Source organism: Cadophora gregata (assembly GCF_030347475.1).
Source record: "Cadophora gregata isolate MNR1 chromosome Unknown scaffold_9, whole genome shotgun sequence".
NCBI lineage: Eukaryota > Fungi > Ascomycota > Leotiomycetes > Helotiales > Ploettnerulaceae > Cadophora > Cadophora gregata.
In genome coordinates, this window is record NW_026695932.1 from 1,023,605 (window position 1) to 1,048,270 (window position 24,666).

The 24,666-nt window shown below is 47.3% G+C and overlaps 9 protein-coding genes across 11 annotated transcripts; 4 read left to right on the forward strand and 5 right to left on the reverse strand.

Annotated features, from left to right (window-relative positions):
- Positions 1–6: 6 nt before the first annotated feature.
- Positions 7–2,830, reverse strand: ONS95_014661 (uncharacterized protein; the record flags this gene model as incomplete). The annotated part of the gene is made up of 6 exons (XM_058508325.1): positions 7–21; positions 93–1,453; positions 1,518–1,945; positions 1,992–2,198; positions 2,249–2,631; positions 2,684–2,830. 6 exons carry the CDS (start codon positions 2,828–2,830, stop codon positions 7–9), a joined length of 2,541 nt encoding a protein of 846 aa, XP_058356010.1.
- Positions 2,831–3,505: 675 nt separating this feature from the next.
- On the forward strand, positions 3,506–7,207 carry ONS95_014662 (uncharacterized protein). The gene is made up of 6 exons (XM_058508326.1): positions 3,506–3,748; positions 3,794–3,958; positions 4,012–4,414; positions 4,458–4,720; positions 4,773–5,394; positions 5,612–7,207. The coding sequence occupies exons 1-6, from the start codon at positions 3,598–3,600 to the stop codon at positions 5,622–5,624; spliced, it is 1,617 nt and encodes a 538-aa protein (XP_058356011.1). The 5' UTR covers positions 3,506–3,597; the 3' UTR covers positions 5,625–7,207.
- ONS95_014663 (uncharacterized protein) lies at positions 5,758–6,789 on the reverse strand (the record flags this gene model as incomplete). The annotated part of the gene is made up of 2 exons (XM_058508327.1): positions 5,758–6,621; positions 6,688–6,789. The coding sequence occupies 2 exons, from the start codon at positions 6,787–6,789 to the stop codon at positions 5,758–5,760; spliced, it is 966 nt and encodes a 321-aa protein (XP_058356012.1).
- Positions 7,208–8,734: 1,527 nt separating the features above from the next.
- Positions 8,735–9,545, reverse strand: ONS95_014664 (uncharacterized protein; the record flags this gene model as incomplete). The annotated part of the gene is made up of 2 exons (XM_058508328.1): positions 8,735–9,387; positions 9,446–9,545. The coding sequence occupies 2 exons, from the start codon at positions 9,543–9,545 to the stop codon at positions 8,735–8,737; spliced, it is 753 nt and encodes a 250-aa protein (XP_058356013.1).
- A 5,887-nt stretch (positions 9,546–15,432) lies between these two features.
- TEF1_2 (translation elongation factor EF-1 alpha) lies at positions 15,433–17,781 on the forward strand. Of its 2 annotated transcripts, XM_058508329.1 has the most exons (7): positions 15,433–15,494; positions 15,557–15,620; positions 15,744–15,811; positions 15,879–15,937; positions 16,193–16,331; positions 16,380–17,384; positions 17,436–17,781. In XM_058508329.1, the coding sequence occupies exons 2-7, from the start codon at positions 15,616–15,618 to the stop codon at positions 17,501–17,503; spliced, it is 1,344 nt and encodes a 447-aa protein (XP_058356014.1). In that variant the 5' UTR covers positions 15,433–15,494; positions 15,557–15,615; the 3' UTR covers positions 17,504–17,781. The 2 variants fall into 2 exon arrangements, with proteins under 2 accessions (XP_058356014.1, XP_058356015.1); XM_058508330.1 differs by lacking the exons at positions 15,433–15,494; positions 15,557–15,620; positions 15,744–15,811; positions 15,879–15,937 and having other exon boundaries at positions 15,939–17,384; positions 17,436–17,499; positions 17,558–17,781.
- Positions 17,782–18,400: 619 nt separating this feature from the next.
- ONS95_014666 (uncharacterized protein) lies at positions 18,401–18,847 on the forward strand (the record flags this gene model as incomplete). Its single annotated transcript, XM_058508331.1, has 2 exons — positions 18,401–18,653; positions 18,750–18,847. 2 exons carry the CDS (start codon positions 18,401–18,403, stop codon positions 18,845–18,847), a joined length of 351 nt encoding a protein of 116 aa, XP_058356016.1.
- Positions 18,848–19,779: 932 nt separating this feature from the next.
- ONS95_014667 (uncharacterized protein) lies at positions 19,780–21,730 on the forward strand. Its single transcript, XM_058508332.1, has 3 exons — positions 19,780–20,572; positions 20,626–21,107; positions 21,162–21,730. The coding sequence occupies exons 1-3, from the start codon at positions 20,336–20,338 to the stop codon at positions 21,430–21,432; spliced, it is 990 nt and encodes a 329-aa protein (XP_058356017.1). The 5' UTR covers positions 19,780–20,335; the 3' UTR covers positions 21,433–21,730.
- On the reverse strand, positions 21,657–23,411 carry ONS95_014668 (uncharacterized protein). 2 transcript variants are annotated; one of them, XM_058508333.1, is made up of 2 exons: positions 22,254–23,411; positions 21,657–22,138 (listed from the first exon to the last, which is right to left on the reverse strand). In XM_058508333.1, the coding sequence occupies exons 1-2, from the start codon at positions 23,159–23,161 to the stop codon at positions 21,862–21,864; spliced, it is 1,185 nt and encodes a 394-aa protein (XP_058356018.1). In that variant the 5' UTR covers positions 23,162–23,411; the 3' UTR covers positions 21,657–21,861. The 2 variants fall into 2 exon arrangements, with proteins under 2 accessions (XP_058356018.1, XP_058356019.1); XM_058508334.1 differs by having other exon boundaries at positions 21,730–22,138; positions 22,250–23,411.
- A 442-nt stretch (positions 23,412–23,853) lies between these two features.
- Positions 23,854–24,569, reverse strand: ONS95_014669 (uncharacterized protein; the record flags this gene model as incomplete). Its single annotated transcript, XM_058508335.1, has 3 exons — positions 23,854–23,885; positions 23,938–24,015; positions 24,068–24,569. 3 exons carry the CDS (start codon positions 24,567–24,569, stop codon positions 23,854–23,856), a joined length of 612 nt encoding a protein of 203 aa, XP_058356020.1.
- Positions 24,570–24,666: the final 97 nt, after the last annotated feature.

The following is a 24,666-nucleotide window of genomic DNA, read 5'->3' on the forward strand; positions in this document are numbered from 1 at the left end:
CGACGCTTAGTCCGGGAATATCTACGTAAGTTAATGTCTTCGTTGATTGATTCTATCTCTACCTATGGATCGATATAGAAATCAGTGCCTACTTTTAGACTGAGATTGGCTTTCTTGTCATCGGGACTCGAGCTCGTCGACAGCCAGAGTCTATATTCTCCAGCCTGTACCTTCCACTTCCTTGTCTCAGCATGCCAGTAAGCTGCCTGCTGAGCACTCGGCCTGATAGATATGCTCTGTTTCCTGCCAGGCTCTAATCTGATCTTCTCGAATCCAGCAAGGCACTTGATTGGATGCTCCTCTGACCCAGAATTAGGTGAGAGGATATACATTTGAATAACTTCGGCACCTGCAACCTTCCCAGTGTTGGCAACATCAGCAGTTATGACCACTCCATTCCCGTTTAGATCCTCAAAACTACCATCGACCCCTGCATTGGTGAGTTCAAAGGTCGTATAACTCAGGCCAAAGCCAAACGGCCACCGCACTTCCTTCTCGGTACCCCACATTCTATCGAAATGTCTGTATCCGACGAAAATACCCTCCACATATTCGACTTGCCTGGACTCATAGCTATCCATGCCAAAATTTCCATACACAGCTGTATGTTCGTATTCTTTTGGCCATGAGATTGGCAATTTGCCAGAAGGATTTACCTCCCCAAACAGGACGTCGAAGATAGCATTTCCCGTTTCTTGTCCGGCGTACCAAGCTTGCAAAAATGCTGGAACGGAGTCAAGCCATGGTGTTGTGACAGCAACACCCGTCGTATTCACTACGATGGTACGAGGATTAGCTGCCGCTACCGCTGCAACAAGCCGATCTTGAGATCCATTTGCGGGCAAATTCATGTCGTTCATATCTTGGCCTTCCGTTTCCCACTGCGCGTTGTTACCAACAAAAACTATGGCTATGTCTGCCTCTTCTGCGAGTTTGGTAGCTTCTGAGAGCACATCAAGTTCCATTTCCGCTTGTGAGATGAAGCCGAGATGAGCAGCTATTTGGCCGTCGAGGAGGTAGAGCTCCCCGTTTGGTTCGGGGGACGGAATTGTGTCAATGCGAATTTCGTAAGACCTGCCAGCTTTGAATTCATACTGAGACTGGAGCTCGTCCTGCACGCCCAGAAGAAAAGACATCGAATCTTTAGTAGGCTTGTTTTGCTGGAAGAGGAGCACACTATCGATAAACAATTTCGATGGTCCCATTGTGCTGAAGCTTAGATATGGGCTTGACGAGCTAGATGGTGTGTATGTTGTTGTGAATCGGACACCAAGTTTGCCTTCGACTGCGGTGTCCATGAGGGTTGTGAAAGAACCTCGAGGAAAATCCGCCGTATGGAATGGTTCGCCCTCGAATGTGGAGTTCTTCCAGTACTTGGCGGTGAACCCTGGTTTCCCGGAAGAAGTCTTGCAGTCTTCTTCCATGTCAGGATATACCCTGAATATATGAGCTCCTGCAATAATTTAGCTTGACTCTAAGCAATGCGTGTACGATACTGAAATTTAGAAGTAACTTACCTTTCGAATAAGTCACATCAACATCAGACCCCAAGCGAGAAGAGAAGGCATTAAACGGGGAAATCTTGTAATGGCAATTTAACGACGCACTGCCTCCTCCATGGGCAGCAGCGTGCTTTGCAAGAGGGCCAAGGAGAGCAATCTTCTTGAGTTGACCCTTGTTAAGTGGTAAAATAGCCTCGTTTTTCAGCAACACGATGCCTTCTCCTCCAGCTTGTCGAATCAAATCTCGATGCTCAGGCAAATCCTGGGCAGTTTCTGGAAGATCTGCCCTGCGCTCACCGAATTTGCCAGTCTTCTTCAGAAGACGCAGAACGGCATGTGCACGGTCATTAATGGTGCTTTCTGGCACCTCACCAGCTTCAATGGCTGGCTTGACTTGTTCAAGAGCTCGCCACTTGGACTTTCCTGGCATTTCGAGGTCGAGGCTAGAGCAGGTAAGCATTTCCACTCGGTAAGGACCAGAATACAAACCCTGCATTCAGACTCTCAACTGTGCTGGTGGTTGCCCCCCAGTCGCTCATCACCAGGCCCGAGTACCCCCATTCCTGCCGAAGAATCCTCTGCAAGAATTCCTGACTGGTGTCAATGTGGGCGCCGTTGATTTTCGGGTAGCTAGTCATAAGACACCAGGGATCAGATGTCTTGACGACTATCTCGAAAGGCCGCAAGTAGATTTCTCTGCACTAGATTTAGCCGTTTGACTATCATCTTATTTCAAATGTACTTGCCTCAATGCACGCTCTGATATCAACTCATTGACAGAGAACCGTCTGGTGTCCTGCTCATTTCCCAAGAAATGCTTGATCGTGGCTCCCACATGCTCAGACTGAAGGCCCTTCACATACTCCGCTGCAAGAACACCAGAAAGGATGGGATCTTCTGAGAATGCTTCGAAGTTACGACCTCCGAGAGGCGAACGATGAGAGCAGACAGTCGGTCCAAGGAGCACATAAGAACCTTTGGTCTGAGACTCCTGACCGAGTGCTTTGCCAATCCGTTTTGTTAAAGCACGATCGAAGGTTGCAGCGATTGAGACACACGCGGGGAAACAAGCTGCTGTTGTCCCATCGAAGAATTGGCTACCACGTGCTCCATTTGGGCCATCTGTGACCTATTTCAAAAAATTAGCTGAGATTGATTACAGCATACATTGGAGTGCGTGCTCTCAGAGATGGGATGTTTAGGCGTTCAATGGGAACTGTTTCCCAAACGTTTGCTCCAGCGAGCAATGAGATTTTCTCATCAAGAGTAAGCTGGGTCAGGAGCAGGTTGATGTCGACTTCCTCGTGAGATGGTCTTATCGGAGACATGATTGCTGGACGTGTTTTTTATAGTCGGACTGCATTTCATCATGTTCAATTTATAGATGAGTCTCATTTCCACACAGCAAAATTCTGCCAAGCTAAAGAGATAATCAGTCCCAGTTTTCGTTCGCTTTCAGGGTCACATACATTTGTAGCATAAAGCATGACGGCTCATGGAAACGACATTCTCGACGTTCCCCCACTCTCAATCTACCTCCGAATCCCACATGCTGCACGCTAGATTCCTTTCTCCGTATATTCTCCAGCGAGGTGGGGACGAGGCGCTGAGTTGAGAAGCGGCACAGAGACTTTCGCCCCATTCTGGAGATCTTGATCCCTGTTAGACAGCTAAATCTGAGTAATGGAGGAAGCCAAGCCATTTGTCCTGACTCGCAAGCTCACACTACCACCACGTCAACACTCACAAACCAATCAGCTGGCCTGTTTCTTGATTACTTCCATCTTCGCCTGCTTATTCTCCAGGTATTCTCCGACCATTTTTATTTGAAAATGAGGACACGGTCCCTTTTCCCCCAGTTCCTAAGTCGATTCCATGCCCCTGGACCTGGAAACTGGACAAATCTGGAGACTAGTCTCCTCCGCCGCTCCAGGGTTGGCCTCCGCATATCTCCGCATAGATATGGGACCATGAACACCATGGGGCTCTCTTTTTATAAATATGACAATCAATCTCCGCGAATATTGCACGCCTGTCAAGCAAACCTTCTTATTCTGCATTGTTCTATACCACATCGCTCCGCAGCCTGGGTAGAATGGACAGGGATACATCAACTACGACACAAGTCGAAGCCGTGCCAAGAACAACAATGGCCACTTCGGAGACTGTTGCTAATTATGAAGAGAACCAACATCTTCAGACGAGAGTCGATGCCTTGAAAGAAAATTGGAAGGGAGTACTCTGGTGTAAGTGTCAAAACGTGCCTCCAGCAATTGTACTGATCTTCTTAGGTCTGTACTCGTTCTTCATCTGCTGCATGTTCGGATACGACTCTCTAGCCGGATCCGCAGTAATCTCTCTTCCAGCGTTCAGGGAGACATTCGGACGTCCATATGATGGAGACTACGTTGTTGATGCGAATTGGCAATTGGGGTTTCAAGCTGCTACACTTGGCGGTACTTCATCCTCACGCTCGCTGCACCGTGATTTGCTCTGACAGACATGTTAGGAATTGTCCTTGGTGGCTTTGTAACCGGATGGGCGACCCAGCGATGGGGACGCCAAGTCTGCATCTTCTCTGCTTATTTCCTTACCATTGGAGGTGTATTTATGCAATACTTCTCGTCTACCCCGGCAGAGTACTTTGGAGCTAAGATCCTGACTGGAATACCACTTGGTTGCTTCACTACCGTAGCTCCCACATACGCTTCGGAGATTGCACCACTGTCCATCAGAGGCGCTCTGACGTCTGGGATGAATTTTTCCATTGTCCTCGGTCAATTGATCGGGTTTGGTGTGATGAGGCAGACAACTCTGGGTCAATACTCAGGACCAATGTCCTATCGTATCTTGTTCGCTGTACAGTGGGGCTTTGCTGCTGTCGGGCTTGCTTTCTTGCCTTTCTTCCCGGAGTGAGTGACCATTGAATATGTCTTGAACTTGCTGACATCCCAGATCTCCGTACTGGCTTGTTTCTCATGGGAAGATGGACCAGGCGCGGAAGAACATTGCGAAATTGCACAACTCCAACTATGATGTGGATGGTCATCTGGCTGATATCAAGGCTGCACTGGACCGCGAGCGAGCGGAGAATGAGACCTCGGGATCGTACGCAGAGTGCTTCAACAAGGCCAATTGGAGGCGTACATTGGCTGCTGTCAGCACCCTTTTCATACAAAACGCATGTGGTAATTCTTGGGTGATCGGATACATGAGCTGTGAGCGTCTTTCCCAACTTCTCTTAACGCAGCATACTGACCAAGATAACAGACTTCATGCAACTAGCTGGTCTCCCCTCCGGACAAGCCTTTGACGCCACAGTTGGTCTTAGTGGGATGATGGTTGTGGGAAACATGTGTGGATGGTTCCTCGTTGAGAAATTCGGCCGTCGCGGTACAGCTCTTTACGGCTGCAGCATTCTCTGCGTGACGTTGCTCGTGATTGGGATTGTCGCCTGCATCAATACCTCGAGCGCCATTTGGGTTCAAGTTGCTTTCATGGCTGTTTGGTCGTTCGTTTACCAAGCAACAATTGGGTCTTGCGCCTGGCCCATCATCTCCGAGAATCCAACATCCCGCCTTCGAAGCCCAACACAAGCACTGGCTACTATGATGAACGGACTCAGCGGCGCGATTTGGGCTTTTGCCTTGCCGTATGCTGTAAATCCCGATCAAGGAAATATGGGAGGGAAGATCGCTTTTGTATTTGGCGGCATTCTGATCTTCGCGGTTGTGTTTATCTTCTTCATGATTCCAGAGTCCAAGGGTAGGACGTATGTCGAGATGGACGAGCTGTGGAGTCGTGGAATTCCTCCAAGGAAGTTTGCCAGTACTCAATTGGTGCCATTAGTGGGTAACGAAGAAAAGCTCAAGAGTGAGCACCTGGAGGATGCATAAAAGGACTTATCAGTTAAGAATTCATATTGAAAGAGAGTATATGGGATATAGACAACTGTATTTTGCTGTAAGTTAATACAGCCAAAGCATATAAGCAACGGAGGCATAACACATATGACAACTACTTGGCCTGACACTATCGAGGCTTTGGTAAGTCCACAGATTTGCCTGTTTGAACGAGTTTGCCGTCCTTGAGGTGACGGGTGGACGAACCATAATTACGTGAACATATACAATGGATATAAATCTAAGACATAATCAAAGAACCACTATATCAAAATATTGACACAAATCACAACTTCGATGAAGATACCCGTGACTCTTTGAGTCTCACGACTCCCTAATGAAACATTAATAAATTACTTTGTTCGGAACTCTGAACTGGTACACACCTCTTGGAAGCAAGTCGCGACTAGCGTCCCGTCTGCAGCGAACATATGCTGCTGAACAACCCCTCTCCCGTCCCCAGACCAAGGGCTCGCCATTTCAGTGAACATCCACTCGTCAGCTCTGAAGCCCTTTGGCTCATGGAAATAAATGCTGTGGTCCAGGCTGACCATCATACCAATCTCAGGTAACCCTTTTGGATTCTTGACACCTTCAGAACCATCTTCGTCCCTCAGGTTCGATGGATCTCCTGGTCGGTATAGAGGATGTATCCGCGACACTGTACCGATGAAATATGAATCTGACATATATGCCAACGCACTGAGATGTGCCTGGTGTCCTCCTTCTTCACTGATCTTGCCCCTAGCCTTGATCCATTGTCTCGTCCGCTTTTCGTGTGGATGTTCGCTGTCTCGATTCAATATTTCGATCCTGCGACTTATGAAGGGGCTCGTCCCAATTGCTTCTACATCTTGACAATCATCATCCGGCAGCTGCACCTCTTTCGGAAGAGGTACAGCATGCTTAACCTGCTTCTTGCCTCCGCTATTTTCCCGCATAAATGAAAGCGTCGTTGTAAAAATAGCCTTCCCCCGTTGCCTGGCTTGCACAGTACGAGTTGCGAACGACTTGCCTTCCCGAACGTGTTCGACGTAATACATGACTGGAATTTCGGAGTCGCCTGCGAGCACAAAGTAGCAGTGCATACTATGGACCGAGAAGTTCGAAGGAACGGTCCGCTGCGCTGCTGCTAGACATTGTGCAATAACAGCGCCGCCGTATATTCCTCGGGCTCCTGGTGGATGCCAGAGCGGCCTGGTGTTGGAGAAAATGTCCTGTCGCAGCACACATCAGAAAAGGATTTTCCCAACCAGATTTAGATGGCAGAAAGGGATACGCACTGGAGCAATTGCTGCTAGCTCCGTTAACTCTAACACATTCTCAATGGCCGCTTTGTTTGGATTGATAGGTGGTGGAGGAACCAGGGTTGGACGATTCGCCATGATTCCTGAATGTGTAAGGAAAACCCGCTGCGAGTTACACCTGTTGAACCGCTGCGCTGCTGGATACCGAAGTTGATCGATTTGGATTGGAGGTCTAAATGGTGCGAGAACTGGAAAGATGAACTTGACGCGTTTCATTCCTTTTGTTGAACATAGAAGCCCCAGCTTCATCATGAAAGGTCATGTCCGTACCGAGTCACGGCCGCCCATTTCATTTGTCGGCAGTCCGTCTTGGCGGATCAGGTGTGGCGCCCTGGCTCGCCTGGTACTGTAAAATGTACCTACGGGTACAGCGAGAGCGTACATCACATGCAAGTTATAACTTAACCGAGAGCCCCTGAATTACTTGTTTACACATCTGAAACTTCAGGAGTTCAGGGGTTCGGTAGTCCGAGACGACATACGAGGTTTTGCAAAGGGATTGAACGGTGTTGGCCAACAGCCCCTAGCGAAGGTCATGATGAACACATCCACATGTGTTGAGAGCAAGCCAGCAAATCCCAGAAGCCAAACCTACACTCGCCTGAATGATATTAAATGCCAACGATGAGAAAGTACGCTGTCCAGGTGATGTCTTAGCCCAAATAAATTCAAAACGTGGCTCTATTCTCCAGTAATTCTTCATAGAAATTTCCAAGCCATGTTTTTGACCGCCCAGAGGGCGTAATGTCTATTCTCTAAAGCCTGTCAACAAATCAAAGCTCTGCAAGCGCCCATCCCGCCATGAAATACTGAACGAATATACCTTCATCCAAATGTCATTACTTCGACCATCTTTACAGTGGCGTGGTCGAAGTGTCCATTACATCTGAGAAATACTATCCAGTTCCATCCAATGGACCCCACTCTATCGCCAACTTCTCATTCTGAATTTATGGCAGTCGCAATTAGCGTTTTTCTCTGTTGGGACTGGCTGCCGGGAGAAGAATTTTGGAGCACTCTATTGGCAGCTGAACGTGTCTGGCAAGTATCCACTTGCATCTGTCCAGTTTATAATGGATGGTGGAATCTACTTCGCCGCATTTCAAAGGGCGCGTTGAAGCCTGTCATCATCACTCCATCTTTCAACTACTCAACTACTTATCTTTGAATGTATGCAGTAACTATTCTTTTGAACACCGTTTAGGGGCAGGAATGGAGCGGGATGGTGTTCAACGCATCAGCAACAATTGTTGATACTAGAACCATCAGCACGATAGTATGCCTCAGGTGAACGATAGAATCTCATCTTCGACGTTACAAACACTGTCGCTTCGACGCCCAGAGCATACATCCATATATGACTAAGTAAATCATACACAATCACGATACTTGGTTCCAGGCTATTCTACTACATGACCAATGGCTGACGTGTCCTGGATTGTGGCTTCTTATGAGGTGATGAAAGCATTTGCTGTCAAAGTGGGATTGCTGCTTGGGGTGCGGCTCGAACATCCTCGTGGCGTTTTGAGGCTGCTGGTTCGTCCCGCGTGCAAAAAGATAATTAGATGTTAGGTCGAAGTGGATGAGAAAAAAGTAAAAAGACGAGTGTTGTGAGTACGCGGAGTTATTGGACAACACAATATTAACTCTGTGACGCAACTACAGTAAATAGAAATGGATCTTGTATTGACTGTGGTGCTTGGCAGTTCATGGTAAGCGAGCCTCTCCTCATCCTAAACAAATCTTACCGTACCCTGCAGCTACATTGACGACTTCTGTGGACAGGTAAATTGAACACTTCGCAGTTATTGAGATTTTGCAAAAAGATCAGTAATTATCTTGTTATTAATACTGTCTGCTCAAATCCAAATATAGTACAAAAAATTCAGTCCCAAACACCATCGCTGAACGCTAAAATTACATCTCGCTGCAAAAGTCAAGAGCACAAGCAAGTCATAAATCATGACACATCATACCATCATTACCATTCCTTGAAGTCAATCCAAGTTTCAGCTTCAGACACTCAAGCTGTCTTGGGTGTTGTAGGAAGTTTGGAAGGAACCAAGTTCCCTGCACCACTACCAGCCTGGGCCTCAATCACCCCGATCTGTTGGCCAATGACTGCGCTATCACTCGTTCCATCACCATCGATAACATCAGTCAAGCCTTCTTGGTACGCCGCAGCGTCTGGACTGACCAAGCTGATAATGGCTGCCGTTCCAGCACCAGCTTTATCAACTTGGCGTTTTGCACCTGCAGGAACTTTCGACGGCACCAAATTGCCTGCACCAGACCCGGCCTGAGCCTCAATAACACCAACCTGCTGACCAATAACAGCACTGTCACTCGTACCGTCACCATCGATAACATCAGTCAAGCCTTCTTGGTACGCCGCAGCGTCGGGACTGATCAAACCGATGATGGCGGCCGTCCCAGCACCGGCTTTGTCACCTTGGCGCTTTACTCCAGCAGACTTGAGGAGGGATGCAACGTTCTGCCCAGCCTCTTTGACTGCTAAGCCAGAACCAGTATCGCCATCGGTCAAGATGGCATTGCAGCCATCTCCGACGCCTGCTCCTTGTCGCTTAGCTCCAGCGGATTTGAGGAGTGAGGCGGCGTTTTGACCGGCTTCCTTGACAAGGAGGCCAGAGCCAGTATCACCGTCGGTCAGAATGGCTGACAGAGTTGTTAGCTCGAGGCCTTTGATGGGATTTAGGGAGATGTTGGGACGAACCATCACAGCCAGCACCAACGCCAGCACCCTGTGGGATGGGAGCCGCAACGGCGAGAGTGGAGGTGAGGGCGAGGAATCGGATGGCGATCGAGAAGTGCATGATGCTGGAAGTTTGGAGATCTGGAGAATCCCTAGGTAGTATTGAGGTCAAGCGTGCCGAAGACCTTTAAATCTTACAATGCTTTGTTGTGATGATGAAGAGAAGATGGTCAGTGACGTGAGGTGACGAGTGGGTGATTTATAGATTTTCAGTAGATCCGAATCACATAAAAGAGACGACAATGATGAAATATTCAGCTACAGTTGTGGCTCTCTTGACGATTGTTCTCTTACCAAATAGATTGCTCGCCCTTACCGCATCCTCCTTGAGTCCAGACTGTCGATCTCCCGTGAAGCTTTAATACAGATAACCGAAATCTTTGGGACACTCATACTGTTGACCTCAACTCTAAAGTCTAAATTGAAGAAATAGTCGAGCCGAAGAGTAAATTGACAGCCCCCGACGTAAGCTGACAGTAGCAGGGTCAACAATGACCAAACATTCTGTGATGGTAGAAAAGCTCCCTCAACAACACCAACCTCAAAACGCAGAACAAGACTGTAGATCTCTCCGAAGTTTCATCCCGGAACAATCTGTGAACAAAGAAATAAAGTTCAGCCCAAAATTCCATCTCGTACAGCTTAGAACCTCTGACCAATCCACTCTCTGCCCCCCCACGACGCCTAGTCCCAGCGCTGTGGTAGCTTTTAGCAACCAAGCTTTAACAAGCTTTAGGCACTAAAGCTTAGCACTAGCCGCTGAAAAACAGCCCTATCATAGCCTCTAGAGTCTGCCACATTTTCCCGCGGGGATCTTCGGACCTATTCTAGACTTCCCAGTGAGACGTAGATGGCTTTTTTGGTTGCGCCCAAAGACCCTTATTATTTCCTAACTCTTGTGGACAACACACTATACTTTTCTTACTTTGGGCATGTGGCTTTCTCTAGAGGTGCAATTGCAGACGAGTCTGGGAGACGATGACGCAAATTGGTCCCTTTTTCAGCCAGACTAAGGAGCTCAGTTTCAGCCTCCAGTGAGAGTGATTCCGGTCTTCCGAACTTAGTTGAAAATCCAGGAGAAGAACATGAACCAAAAGATGACTGAGTTGATTCTGAGAAGAGACCACTCTTGAAAGCGAAGATTCCAGTCGCCCATGTGCGGGGAAAACAAGTTGGCTTCAATTAGTTGACTGACTTTGAATGAGGTGAGTATGCAGCATGACGCCAAATTAGAGTAGCGCTTGGGAGCTGTGTTCGGTTATTGAATGTGACAATTGCTTTACCTCTTGCTTCGCTCGTCTCTTAGGTGCTGATGGAGACTTCTCACACCACATGGGACGGTATGCATGATTCAATAGTTTACCTGATGAAAGTAAAGCACTATCATATGTGATTTCCTGCGAGCGTCTTTCTCACTATCTGACTTCACGGAAGGATGCACGGCTGAAGCACCAATTGCCTTCGCCGGATGAGGCATATGCAGGTCGACATTACATGCTAGTATTGGATATCTATTCCAAATCATGTAATGAAGGCGCCTTGAACGACATCCACTTGATTTGAAATTCTGATAAGAGAACGGAATGTTCCGAAAGAGAAATGATCTGCGTTCGAGACGTGAGCTGTTGTCTTTCACACTTTTCCTCGCGCAACCATAAAAGTTGCGCTGAACTTCAGAAAGGTTCACAAATGATTCTCATATTGGTATATTGGCATAATATTTTTTGGACTCTCAACAGAAACTTCCTGCCACTATTACAAGATTTCGCCCCTGGTTGGACTCTAGCATCTTGTGCTCAATATCGTTCATGTTGTATCTGTGACCTACTTCGTGAAGAGCCGAAGCGTAATTAGTTGTTCTCCATACATACGCTCTTATTGGTTCTGAAGTCTTGATACCGAATTGCTCAAGATTTAACTATCTTCTCCAATCATGTCGCTCGGACGATGCAGAGAACCGTCTTTTCGTACGACTCCGCTCTTATCGTGGTTGGTCAAAACTCGTTGTCATGCTCGTCGAGTCAAATGTAGAATGTGCAACTCTGTAGAAGTTTCCGAAATTTACCTCTACACCACCGAGTCTTACATGAAGGCTTGCGTGTTCGAGGACTTCGGAATTTCGAGCAACTGGGACAAAACGATATTCGTGTTGGAAAATTCTTGTGCTGCATTGGTAAGGGGAGGAAATAACTTGCATTTCAACAATGCTAGACATAAAAGGTAGATAGACGTCACTCCTGATTCTGTTGATATCTTTCTAGAGTCAATATCTTATCTGGCTGGAGGAGGATTGTCTCCGGCTGGTCTGAGAAGAAGGTTAATGGCGCCCAATAGCGGGATCTCATCACGACGGCTCGAGACGAGATTCTAGAGACTACCATCCGCCAGGGTCTAAACACACGCTTGTATTGATGCCACTTCGATGATGAGTTAGGTATCTCTGGATCTTCTCATGCATTCCCCCTCATTCACCGAGATCAATCTCCTGTCTTTACTGTATATATCTTTCTGATCATTCAGAGCAGCCTTGTTGAAAGCAACTGTGCCTGGATGTGACATACCAGTAGATGAACTCTCCATCCCCAGCGGCTCTGAGTAGACTAAGATGCATAAATAGGCTTAAGGATGGGCTGCAGTTGCCGTCATACCAATGGCACCAACCAAAGGTGGGGACCAATTGTCTAGCATAAGCATTCCGCTGGAGGGTAGACTAAGATTCTGGATGGCTGAAAGGCTAAGCTAGTGTCTCAGCATTGGGAGCTTTGCGTTTAGCCCATATCTTCCGGATCTGGCATAGGACATGAGCGAGACCTGTGGGCTGCATCTGAGTAGTTGCCACACTCATTCAAAGGCTGCCATATATTTCGGCGGAGCCTACTACGAGGTAAGGCAATGGTCATCTCTAGCGGCCAGAGCTCATCAAGAGACCCCATCGGCCCTCTTGAGAATTGAGCCAGTGTTTCCGGTCAAGAAAAGAGCTGACGTCTCATTCCTGCCACGGATTCTGTCTCAGCACAGATATTCAGTCTATAGGATCGGCAGAATATCTCAGTCATAGTGGGTATGTACTTATTCAACATCATGCACTGAGTAGAAGCAGCTGAAGTTCGTTGGGGGACTGAGATGTGAACACCGTACTTGAGAGTGAAAGCCTTTCGGGATGATCAACCACAAGACCATCCAAGACTGGCCATGGTTTCATGGCTTCGACCATGACGGTAGGGAGTATAATTAGGCGAGCATGTGACGAAAACAAGTTGCTAAAACCCCAATAGAGGTACGTATATGAGGAAGATATACGCATCAATCCATCACCAACTCATGCGGGGACCAGATGATGACGAGGTAGATGAGCAAGTACGTTCTCACTGACTTGAAGCTTGACAAAAGTGCCATGTTTCGTCATTTTCGCACTTTGGAGCGTGATAAAAGCGCGGCCTGTGAGAGTCAAACAATGACGAAGAACATGGCAGTGATACCTGCTTGGGCGGCCAACCATCTTTGCATTAGAACAGTCGCACCAGACCATGGCGAATGAAGAAGTAGCCGGTAGAGTGAAATGTACGACTTTGACTTTAATAGTGAGGCTGTCTTCTACGCCAGAGATGAGGAGGACTTGTCCTCATGAGGGATCTCTCGGAAAATGCTGTTGACGGGTACTCTTAATACCCCTCAAATTGGCAAATGTTTAGCGGCATACCACGTTATTAAGGCTTGTAAGTATGCTTGACAACTGAGCTTCTCGTCAGTATCCACTTGAAAACCTGGTACCGTCGCTGAGGTGTTTTCCATAAGAGACGTTGCATGATTCATTAGAAGGAATTATGTTGCTGTGTTGACCATATTTAAGCATCCAAGATTATGGTGCTAAAGCTTCATCAGCTTCACTTGAAGCTACGAGTCACAACCAGTATGTATGAAGAGGGCGTGAAGAGTGTACTACTCAATGGCGTCTTTTTTTTTCAACTCATGCCTAGCCGTCTGCAAAGAGCATCCCTTTCATTCTATTGACTGCTGTAGTTAACTTTGGAAGAATCTATATAGCAATTATCAATCAGTCACATTAGACGCTTCTAACATTGTGAAGATGACCGTCAAGGTTCCGATACCAGCGAGGTTGATATCCAGACTGAGACCTTTAATAGTTCGATAGAGTATGTCCTGATTCCAACGGCTTGCGCTGGAACCAAATCAAGGACATAGGCAGAGACAAAAAAGTTAGAACTAAGTTAAAACCAGTAGCTGCGTGTAATTTAGCTACTGGGCAAACGTTAAAGCCTACCTATTTGGGTTGCTAGGTTGGGCTTGAGCATCAGTCACGATCTCAGGCTATCTTTCATTCTTTATTCAATCCAAATCGAAGTTGTAGAACTTGTGTATCCATGCTGAAGTGAGGCAACTACAGTTTCTTATCCAACTTCAGATGTTTTGTATGTTGGTTTACATTTGAAACGAAAGACCAAGGCAGGTACAAGATTGGCGAGATTGCCAGGAAAGAATGGGTAAGCGGTCATATTACGGCAAAGACGATTACCATGACCACGATAGAACAATTCACCGCCCAGCACATCCTGAGAAAGACTCCTTTAATAGTGCTCGGAGGAAAATTGTCTGCGGAGGAAAAGTGAGATGCAGAATGCCGGGAAGCTCAGTCCAAGTTGAGGTAAGTCACGGGCTTTACAGAATCAAGAGCGACACGATGGCAGCAGGATAGATGTTGACAACAAACAGTTGATAAATTGAGGCCCGCTGAACGAAGTGACAAAACCCTTGTCAAACAGCAGACTTCGATCGTTCTTGGCTGGAACAGTAAGAAGACAGCTGCTAAAGTACTCTTGCGAGTTATTAGAGAGCGTTGAAATTATTGCTCTAGTCCTTCCCTCATATGGTGACCTCCACTTATACATCGGATGTAGCATTTGAGCGTTCTTCCGTAAAGCTGCGCTCTGCTGCTACGCGTATTGTAGTGTCAAATCGCGCTCATGCAAAAGTGGCGGAGTAGGGGCGGCGAGCAAATGGAATGGGTTGGAGTGAGTCAGGCGGCGAATCAGGAATAACTTTCATGCCTCACAGTGTAGATTCGCGGGTCTTTGTGCCTGCAGACAAAGGTGAGAATGTCATGGCAACTCAAAGAAGGATTCAATCTGGAGAGATGACCCGTGTAGTAGAGAGACAAAGCAGCATGGTGGCAATGTGAAAGCAACAATTCATAGAAACTGACGTAGTTGATTGTCAAATATGCAAAGGGATTCTGACAGATGGCAGAGCTTTCACTGATATCGACTTCAGAAGATAGTATCCGCTGCAGCAAGGATGAAACACAAACGGCAGTAATAGGGAGGAAAAATATGTAATGACTCCTCAAAATTTAACAATATTGACTTGACTACAACAGCTCATAGATCGGATCATCATATATTGAGCTGCAATCTCCGCGTTGTTTCCTCGCTCCTAAGGATGTGAAGCAGTGGTCTAATGGAGGGCTCTGAACTCCTAGATCCATTTACTCATCTTGGCCCATGACTCCAAGCCCGATGTAGACTCAGATCTGAGCCCAAAATAGTGCCGATAGCAAGTTGAATAGAAAATTTCAAACAAAGGCGGTGCAGAATTCTTTGTTGGCCGGGAGACTACCCCTCCTGCTCTGTGTTACCCCACTTTCATGTGACCGCCGGAGGAGGATGAGGGCATCGTAGGATCTGATTGAATCCACACTCTTTTGAAATCATCAGGTCGCCATTATGAAGTTACATATAATGTCTTCCGTCTGTATTCATGGTATCACTATTAAATACACTCTGTCGGCCTGACTCAATGACGTTGATTCTTGACGCTGAGGAGGAGAATTCGGCCAGACGCTAGCGGCCTAGCGTGTAACGGCCTGCTCGCTTAATTTTTTGGTCCACCACTTGTCCCGCACCTACAAATTCCTCGACCCTCCTCTTCAAAATCTCTTCTCTTCCTTTCCTCTTCGTCGCACATACCCCGATTCAAGCAATCACTCTGTGCAGTACGTCTTCAACACCCACGATCCACTACAAGAGCCTTCCTTGCTGACTTCGACCTCAACAGATTCAACTCTTTTCAAAAGAAAAAAACACACAAACCGTCAATAATCCACAACCGCAATCATGGGGTGAGTCAAATCCATCTTCCTTCCTGCGCCAGCCTTCTGCTATCCACCATCCATCGAGGACATCATGGCGATGACGATCTTGATCTTAATGGACACTTTACTGATCCAGTTCTCCCTCTGCAGTAAGGAGAAGATGCACATTAACGTGGTCGTTATCGGCCACGTCGATTCTGGAAAGTCCACCACCACTGGTAAGCCAACCTCCAACACCTTTACAACGACGTCTCCTTCAAACAACTCGCTCACAATATACAATAGGTCACTTGATCTACAAGTGCGGTGGAATCGACAAGCGTACCATCGAGAAGTTCGAGAAGGTAAGAATATTTCTTTGTCGATGTCTTGAATTTACCCCTCACCTCTGCCTTGCTGCTGGGCTTATCGCAAAATTTGCCCCTCGGTGGGGCATCCCACATTCGATTTTTCTGCGCCCGAGCGTTTACACTGCAACACCTCGCCGCAGTTGCTGCCCAACAACAACACAACCTCACCCCACCTTCCTAACTCGATATTACCACAGCTTTACATTATCGCACCGCAATGTCTATTACAGCTGCTGACCCTCACAATAGGAAGCTGCCGAGTTGGGCAAGGGTTCATTCAAGTATGCGTGGGTTCTTGACAAGCTAAAGGCTGAGCGTGAGCGTGGTATCACCATCGATATCGCTCTCTGGAAGTTCGAGACCCCAAAGTACTATGTCACCGTCATTGGTATGCTACCCATTCTCAGAATCTCATATACATGCTAATCTTCTGCAGATGCCCCTGGTCACCGTGATTTCATCAAGAACATGATTACTGGTACCTCCCAGGCCGATTGCGCTATTCTCATCATTGCCGCCGGTACTGGTGAGTTCGAGGCTGGTATCTCCAAGGATGGCCAGACTCGTGAGCACGCTCTCCTCGCCTACACTCTCGGTGTCAAGCAACTTATCGTTGCCATCAACAAGATGGACACCACCAAGTGGTCCGAGGCCCGTTTCCAAGAAATCATCAAGGAGACATCCAACTTCATCAAGAAGGTCGGATACAACCCAAAGACTGTTGCCTTCGTTCCTATCTCTGGATTCAATGGTGACAACATGATCGACAACTCCTCCAACTGCCCATGGTACAAGGGTTGGGAGAAGGAGACCAAGGCTGGCAAGTCTTCCGGCAAGACCCTTCTCGAGGCCATTGATGCTATCGACCCACCTTCCCGCCCAACTGACAAGCCCCTCCGTCTTCCTCTCCAGGATGTTTACAAGATTGGTGGTATTGGCACGGTGCCAGTCGGTCGTGTCGAGACCGGTGTCATCAAGGCCGGTATGGTCGTCACCTTCGCCCCCGCTGGTGTCACCACTGAAGTCAAGTCCGTCGAGATGCACCACGAGCAACTTGTCGAGGGTCTCCCAGGAGACAACGTTGGCTTCAACGTCAAGAACGTCTCCGTCAAGGAAATCCGTCGTGGTAACGTTGCCGGTGACTCCAAGAACGACCCACCTAAAGGAGCTGAGTCCTTCAACGCCCAGGTCATCGTTCTTAACCACCCTGGTCAAGTCGGTGCTGGTTACGCCCCAGTCCTTGATTGTCACACTGCCCACATTGCTTGCAAGTTCGGTGAGCTCTTGGAGAAGATCGATCGTCGTACCGGTAAATCCATTGAGAACGCCCCTAAGTTCATCAAGTCGGGTGATGCTGCCATCGTCAAGATGATTCCATCCAAGCCCATGTGTGTTGAGGCCTTCACTGATTACCCACCTCTTGGACGTTTCGCCGTTCGTGATAAGTACCCCCTTCCCTTTGCTTCTTGATCTCTGCTGACTTTCCTTTCACATATGCGCCAGACAGTTGCAGTTGGTGTTATCAAGTCCGTTGTCAAGTCTGACAAGGCCGGAAAGTGAGTGATTTCATTCGAAATTTTTAGACCCCGAGCTTCACTAACTGAATTTCTCCAGGGTCACAAAGGCTGCTGTCAAGGCTGGTGCCAAGAAGTAAACTTCCCAAACTTCCGAAAATTTGTTTTCCTGGTCGCAATGTGTCAAGATATTCGAGGCTGGGAGATGGTATGGGTTGCTACGGTCTAGATAGCTATTTTTCGCGAAGAATGGCAATGGATTTCTGAACACCTGAACTTGCAAATATCTCTCGGACAGTGAAACCTCTGTGACGATTGAAACCCCCTTTGTTCCCTTACCGCCACTTGCATGATAATTTACCTGCCGCTTATCCCCTAAGCTGCCGTTCAGAACACACATTTCTCTAGAGGCCTAGGGTAGCGCCTATGCCCTGTAATTCAGGCAGTCACTAGAACGTTAGCGCCTCGCTTCAGCACTACGCCCTGTAAAAGTGTGTTAACAGCAGCTTAGGGGATACGCCTCAACCATCAAGTTGATGCGTCGCTCCTGCCCTTCCTTCCCACCCCACCTGAGTGCCGCCACCTTTTTGTATGTATAATTTCCACCTTGTCCCCTTCACCTCTTTCCGAGCCTTGATGTAGCACATCGAGGTCTCCAATGCAAGATTGAGTTGGCGTTTCCCGACGCTTAGACCTGAGTACAAGAAAATCGTACAAACATATGAATATAGGTGGAGCTTTGTATGAGAAGCCCAGCTAAGGTCTTAAGCGTCGGGAAACGCCAACTCAATCTTGCATTGGAGACCTCGATGTGCTACATCAAGGCTCGGCATAGAAACCCTGCCTACCTGATGAGCGCTTGACATAGTAATACGCCAAATACATCAGACATTTTGGTGATAGTCAATCCAATGTTTGAAACACCAGCAGCTCCTCGGGGAGAATGGAAAATGTGTCTCTGCTGGGAACAAGAGGCTTGAGCTTTTGTTCGTCTGGTGCACCGATATACCCCGGCAAACTCGTTGCTTCTACCTACTTTCTGGGTATCCGCGTATCAGGTTGGAGAGTCATTGAAATCGTGGTTGGGAGAGGTGTTTCGGCCAACGTGTGCTCTGATATTCATTCAGGACATACATCTCAAAACACACCTACGATCGGCCACGTTGGGATCTGCCAACACAATGTCATTACTTCAAGTATGCTCGTCTCTTCAACGGTTCTACATATTGACATCATAGATGTTCTGGATGATGGCAAGTACTTTCATCCCCAGCCATCTAACCGCTTATCAGGTACCCAGCAGAGGGCTCGTCCCTCTCTCCTAAGCAGTTCCTATCAATATAACACGACCAGGATATCTGTCAGAAACAGGAGAGTGAGAATTATGTGACCAACGAAAACAGACTCGACATCTATGCTGTCTAGGCGTCCAAATTTATAGTTGATCAGCTTACAAATGTCTTCTTTTCTTTATGGGACTTTGGTCAGACACTACGAGACAATATATCGGATCCATGGCATGGAAATGTCACGCATGGTTCTGTTGAACGGGCGAAGTTACTAGTCTCACACCGAAGGGTTCTTGCAAGCACTCCTGAGGGGATTCTGCCGATTCTTGCGTTCAGCTCAATGTTCCAACGAGTCTTCAGTACTTCTACAACTACGGAAGTCTACTGTTGGACACCATTGCATTGGTCAGAGACAAAGAATTGGCGAGTGCATAATCCGACTTGATTGAAAGTCTCGGATTATGCGATGTGGCTGGGATCCCGCAACCCCACTCATGTCTGGCGCCGCCAATCGGTAGGTAGGTGAAACTGCCGAATGTCCTCACGAGGTCTGAGGACTTTAATAAGAGAACTTGTAAGCGAAAAGATGGATCCAGATGGCCCTGTACGGGATATGCTTCTCAATGTTTTTTCCCAGGTTCTCCAAAATTAGCAGGGTTTGAGCTGTATTCGCAGGCCACGACACAGGTATCGAAGGCTGAATAAAGAAGTCGAGATGACAAATCTTCGCACCCGACCTTGGTCAATAGAATGTTAAATCACCTTTATTTACCAACAATCTTTGACCGAAATGTTGTCAACTGTGATCAGAATACCCCGGGTCTCGCTTATTTGTTGCGAGTCAACAGAAGGGTGCTTGCCTTACCGTCGGATTATTTTTCTATTTGATGTCGTTGGATACTTTGAAGATATGGGAAGACTGAGACCACTTAGTTCATCATCAAGCCTAAAGGAGTTTCAGACTCTGGATAATCAGACCTCAATCCACGTTAGGATGCAAGGCCACTTCTCTCTGAGTAGCTAAGCTCGCTAAGGAAGCTCACACGAAAACATGCATCTGGAGGCTTTCCCAATGTCCATTGGGTAAACCAAAAGCATGTTATTACTCGCCCAGAAGACTCAGAGATCTCATGTTTGATCTGGACCACTCCCAACTCACCCATTATTATCTTTCACAATTGAACAGTATGATCGGGACCTCTTGCGGCAGTTGCGGAAACTGCGGGGACTTATCCCGCCACGTGATACAGGTACTTTCAACCCTGACACAAATCCCCACATGCCTCTCGCAAATCCCCCGCATATGGGGAGCCGATATCAGTACCCGGCTGACGAGTGAAGTCCAAAACATTGACAACCACTGACAAACCTCGCACCAACCCCAATGCGTTGCCTTTTTCTACGTTTCCGCGATTTAGGTTCATGACTCCTAGGTAGGTAGGCTTTAGTCCGACTTGTTTCGGATCGGAAAACGCGGAAAGTATAGAAGCTATCCAGCTACAAATACTCTGTCGACCCCGCGTTAGATCCAACCATCCTCGCTCTCTCTAGGTCAATCATTCAGATAGCAGCAGCAATTGAACTTCAAAATGGCATCCGAAGAGATCAACGTGCCTCCTATGAAGGACTTAAATATCGACAACATTACAGAAAACACCATTATAATCAATTCGCAGTCCTCGGACCCACGCCTTACCTATGTGATGGAAAGACTGGTTACGCATCTCCACGATTTCGCGAGGGAAACGAGGTTGAGCACGACGGAATGGATGGCAGCTCTGAATTTTCTTGTTAGAGTTGGACAGATCAGCACTGATGTGCGCCATGTAAGTCTGCTGCACGCCTCAAGTCTGCCCTCTCATTGACTCGTAATTACCAGGAATATATCCTCCTCTCCGATATTCTTGGACTCTCTCTCCTTGTTGACGCAATTGACCACCCGAAACCTCCAGCGAGCACGGAAGGATCCGTCCTCGGTCCATTTCATACACACGAAGCAGAAACCATGAAACATGGAGACCTCATGTCGCAAGATACTGAGGGAGAGCCTTGCTTGGTTCTCTGCACCGTCAAGGATGTCAATGGGAAACCAATTGAAGGGGTCAAAGTGGATATTTGGGAAACGGATAGTACAGGCCACTATGATGTCCAACATGCCGACAGAGAAGGGCCAGATGGAAGATGTGTGATGAAGAGTGACAAGGATGGAGTGTTTTGGTTCAAAGCAATTGTGCCAGTGCCGTATCCAATTCCACATGATGGACCTGTGGGTCAGTTATTGAAGCTGCTGAAGAGGCATCCATGGAGACCAGCACATATGCACTTCATGTTTGAAAAGCCTGGCTGGGATCATTTGATCACGTAGGTCTCAACCGACATTCTACAAATTTTTAACCAAGTTAACACTTATTGCAGTGCCCTGTACATTCGTGGCGATCCATACGAGACCTCTGATGCAGTTTTTGGTGTTAAACAGTCTTTGATTGTTGACTTCAGCCCAGCCGATGCGAAAACGGCAAAGGAATACGGAGTGAAGGAAGGCAGTAAGGTGCTAAGACATGATTTCGTCTTGGTTGACGAGAAAGAGACTGAGAGGCTGAGGGATGAGAATGCTCTGAAGGCCCTGAAAGCTCTTGGACGGAAAGTGAAGCTTTTAAACCATTTGCCTATTCCCGATTTAGACTGAGTATTTAGTTGATCGCGGAAGTAGCAAACAAACCACCATGAGGATCACCGTGCAATATTGCAATGCTGGAATGATACCAAAGTGTACTCACACTGCTGTATTTATTATTAGAACAAAAGGCGGTTCCAGCTTTCCAAAAATGATTATCCTCGGAAGCCCTTGCATACCTATTTGCACCTGAGTGCATTGTGGAGAAAATTTTAAACGTTGAACAAAGCTGCGAGAAAGGGGTGCTACATGTACAGAACTCGGCACAGCGAAGCATGATGATTTCACTATTGACAAATGTAGGCTAGCATCGAGAAGGACCCTCTTGAAGATGCGAGTGGCACTGGGCAACATCATATTTGAATGCTATAAAGTTGATGAGATTCGTCAGAGGGTATAATAATTGTACCCAAGTAATACGACACGAGCTTTGAAACTCAGTCAACCGTCATAAGCTCCCGCCAGAGCAAGTAATATAGAAATTAGAACTTGACGCTTTGTGAACTCCCCAATGATCATACACAAAGCAGTACCCACCACGAGGTCAGAGAATCGTTGGGAAGTCTTAGCACTGGGTTCAGGGACAGCACTCCGAACAGTGGGAGACTTCTCTTGCTCATGGACACCATGAGACATGTCAGCCGTAGCGGTCTCATACTGCTGTAGAACAGTCGCATTCTGGGTCAAAAAGTAGTCAATGGCATGCTTGTAGACTTCTCTGTCGGACAGTTAGTAAGTCTAATATCATGGATAATCGAAGAATACAATAGCACTTGTCTCCAGCAAATCTTCGGACGTTTTCTTAGGAAAGAGTGGGTTCACCCAATACCTACAACCGACCAGATTTACGTCCAGATACGACAGACGCGTATCGAGCCAATATTAACGCCTCGGGTTCCTCTCCGTATTGCCCTGGGATGGCAACAACCAGCTTCAGATTATTGTAGCGCAGAAAGGGACGAAATAGCATCTTGCTTGGCCGGACTGTTTGTGTTCCTTTCCAGACAAGATCGAAACCTCTCCACGTAAATTGATATTCGCGTGTATGGAAAGAAAAAGGCGCCGTCCACTTCAAGGACACAACTTCTTCCCTTTTCGGTTTCTGACCTAACTCGACAATTTTCTCTTCTTGCAGGGCTTGTTCTTTATGCCATGCCTTGCCCGATTCTCCAATGTATCTCTTCGAGCGGACCTCGTATCCTTGAAAAGTCCCATCAAGACCCTTGTTCGTCCCATATTTGATATTGACCACACCTCGCCCGTCGACGACTCCAGGCTGTGCCAGTATGTCCCCAAATTCCAATTCCCATGTCCGCCAAAATGCTGAACAGTGCAGCAAGCATGCTGTAGGTGCCGCTTTCGTACCACCATGGCGGAGAGTGTATGGGGGATTCTTGCCGTAGAGACTTGGTAGATGAAGGAAATACGGAGACGTTTCGGTTCTAGGATCACATCGTGGATTGTCGAGAGCTTTCGCTTTGCTGATTTTCTTCGCAGTGTTCGTTCGTTGACAGCTGAAGAGACTCGATCGTGCAGACCCATTATGGCTATCTGTGCCAACTGGGGAATCGGGAAAGCGATTTAGAGGTGTGTTTGAGTCGCTCTGCGCATGAATCGAGTAGCCATTTTTATAGTGTCCAGTATGGTAGATATGGTAGAGAATCGTGTTGCTGGTAGTGTCGATCTCTGGGTGGGGAACATTACCCTCAGAATGCTGTTTCTGGTCCGTGATAGCAACCATCTTCAGGGTCAGGAGAGATAGAGAGCACAGGATTTGGGGGAGGATATTTGAGAGGGTGAGGATACATGGTCACACCATCATCGATCCCCAACACCGTGCCAGATGCTTCATGTCTGGTTGGCTCTTGACTACAGTACTCACTGATAACTTTTTAAATTGGTGGCTGCTTGCGAGTGATGAGAAAAATTGACTCTCATTTGCCAACTTAACCAACCTGGAGGAAATGTTGCAGCAGGATTTACACAGCCTCTTCAGGGTTGAAGCTGATGATGCTACGGGGCTTAGTTCCACCGTGTCGCATAGGAAAGTCTTGGCATTCGCTTACCTTGTCTTCTGCTTTGTTGACCTGAACTATGGAGATTCTATAACTGTGGAGATTGTATAGAGTGTTACCCGCTACAGAGTGTACTTTGAATTTCTAACATTCAAGCTCATGCTTGAGGTTATCAATCCAACGGACAAGCCTAGAGACTATGGATCTGAACTCGTCGAGTAAAGAACGACTGCATTAAGAGCAATGACCGCTGGCAGCATAATGATACAAACAAAGCGAGCCACTCTGGCTGTTTTAGAAGATTTGTCGCGCAGGAACATGAGCTTTAGGAAGAAACAAATCTATGTAATGTGGCTTAAAAAACATGGGACCCAGCAAAGGCATCGCCTGGAGCATTGCCCTCAGTGGAAAGATGCAGCTAGGCTGGTTCAACTATCAATGCCGCGGGATCTAGGGCAAGATGTTAGTGAGATATCCTTCAACTTGGATCAGCGAAACTTGCAATGCTCATAAGTATTGTCGCACCCTTTTCCACAGTAATCAAGAAGCTTGTCAGGCTCAGATCGACGAATTTGTAGAGCTGTATACCCAATCAATAACTATACCAGTGATACAGAACGTAAATAACTTACGTTCACGATATACAACACCATTGAAGACAGGAACCAGCACTTTGGTTAGAATGTTGAAGAGACACTGATCCTCAGCCCTCCAAGTCTGATTTCTCGCCATTGACTTTGGATTCTGGAATGCGCCACAGACGACAGGTGTTCCCTGTGGTTGATCTTCGAAGTAGATTAAGCAAGACATGCCATTTGGGGTTATGAGTTTGCCGTTCGTCAAGCTGAAGTCGGTTTTGTAGTGTGTTTTGGAGAGGACAAGTACATCACCGTTGCCAGCGGTGGCAGCAGATGATGGAGGAGGGAAGTACATGAAGTGTGTTGGCTTGGTTGAATGCGTGTCTTTGATAGTGTCGGCTGCTGTGAGGGAGAAGGGGCCATTGATGGAGGAAGATGAGCTGTTGTTTGGCACACAGAATTTGGCTCGTTGAGAAAGGGATTTGGCTGGGAGGGAGATGGCTGAGATTGTCGAAATGAGAGCAACGACTATTGCTACGAACTTCACTTGATTCATGGCTTTAAACTTGTGAGTTGAAGTCAAGGCTAATAATGCAAAGGAGTTGGCAGGTATCAAAGAGTCAGAAACGAAGCACTGAAGTGACATGATTTTG

Coding starts and splice junctions, on each gene's coding strand:
- ONS95_014662 (XM_058508326.1), top strand. CDS start 3,598: ATGGACAGGGATACATCAACTACGACACAAGTCGAAGCCGTGCCAAGA. Junction 3,749..3,793: donor TTGGAAGGGAGTACTCTGGT/GTAAGTGTCAAA, acceptor TGATCTTCTTAG/GTCTGTACTCGTTCTTCATC. Junction 4,721..4,772: donor GGTGATCGGATACATGAGCT/GTGAGCGTCTTT, acceptor CCAAGATAACAG/ACTTCATGCAACTAGCTGGT.
- ONS95_014667 (XM_058508332.1), top strand. CDS start 20,336: ATGGCATCCGAAGAGATCAACGTGCCTCCTATGAAGGACTTAAATATC. Junction 20,573..20,625: donor TCAGCACTGATGTGCGCCAT/GTAAGTCTGCTG, acceptor CGTAATTACCAG/GAATATATCCTCCTCTCCGA. Junction 21,108..21,161: donor GGCTGGGATCATTTGATCAC/GTAGGTCTCAAC, acceptor CACTTATTGCAG/TGCCCTGTACATTCGTGGCG.
- TEF1_2 (XM_058508329.1), top strand. Junction 15,938..16,192: donor CCATCGAGAAGTTCGAGAAG/GTAAGAATATTT, acceptor CCCTCACAATAG/GAAGCTGCCGAGTTGGGCAA. Junction 16,332..16,379: donor GTACTATGTCACCGTCATTG/GTATGCTACCCA, acceptor AATCTTCTGCAG/ATGCCCCTGGTCACCGTGAT.
- ONS95_014668 (XM_058508333.1), bottom strand. CDS start 23,161: ATGGTTGCTATCACGGACCAGAAACAGCATTCTGAGGGTAATGTTCCC. Junction 22,139..22,253: donor GGACGTAAATCTGGTCGGTT/GTAGGTATTGGG, acceptor ACTGTCCGACAG/AGAAGTCTACAAGCATGCCA.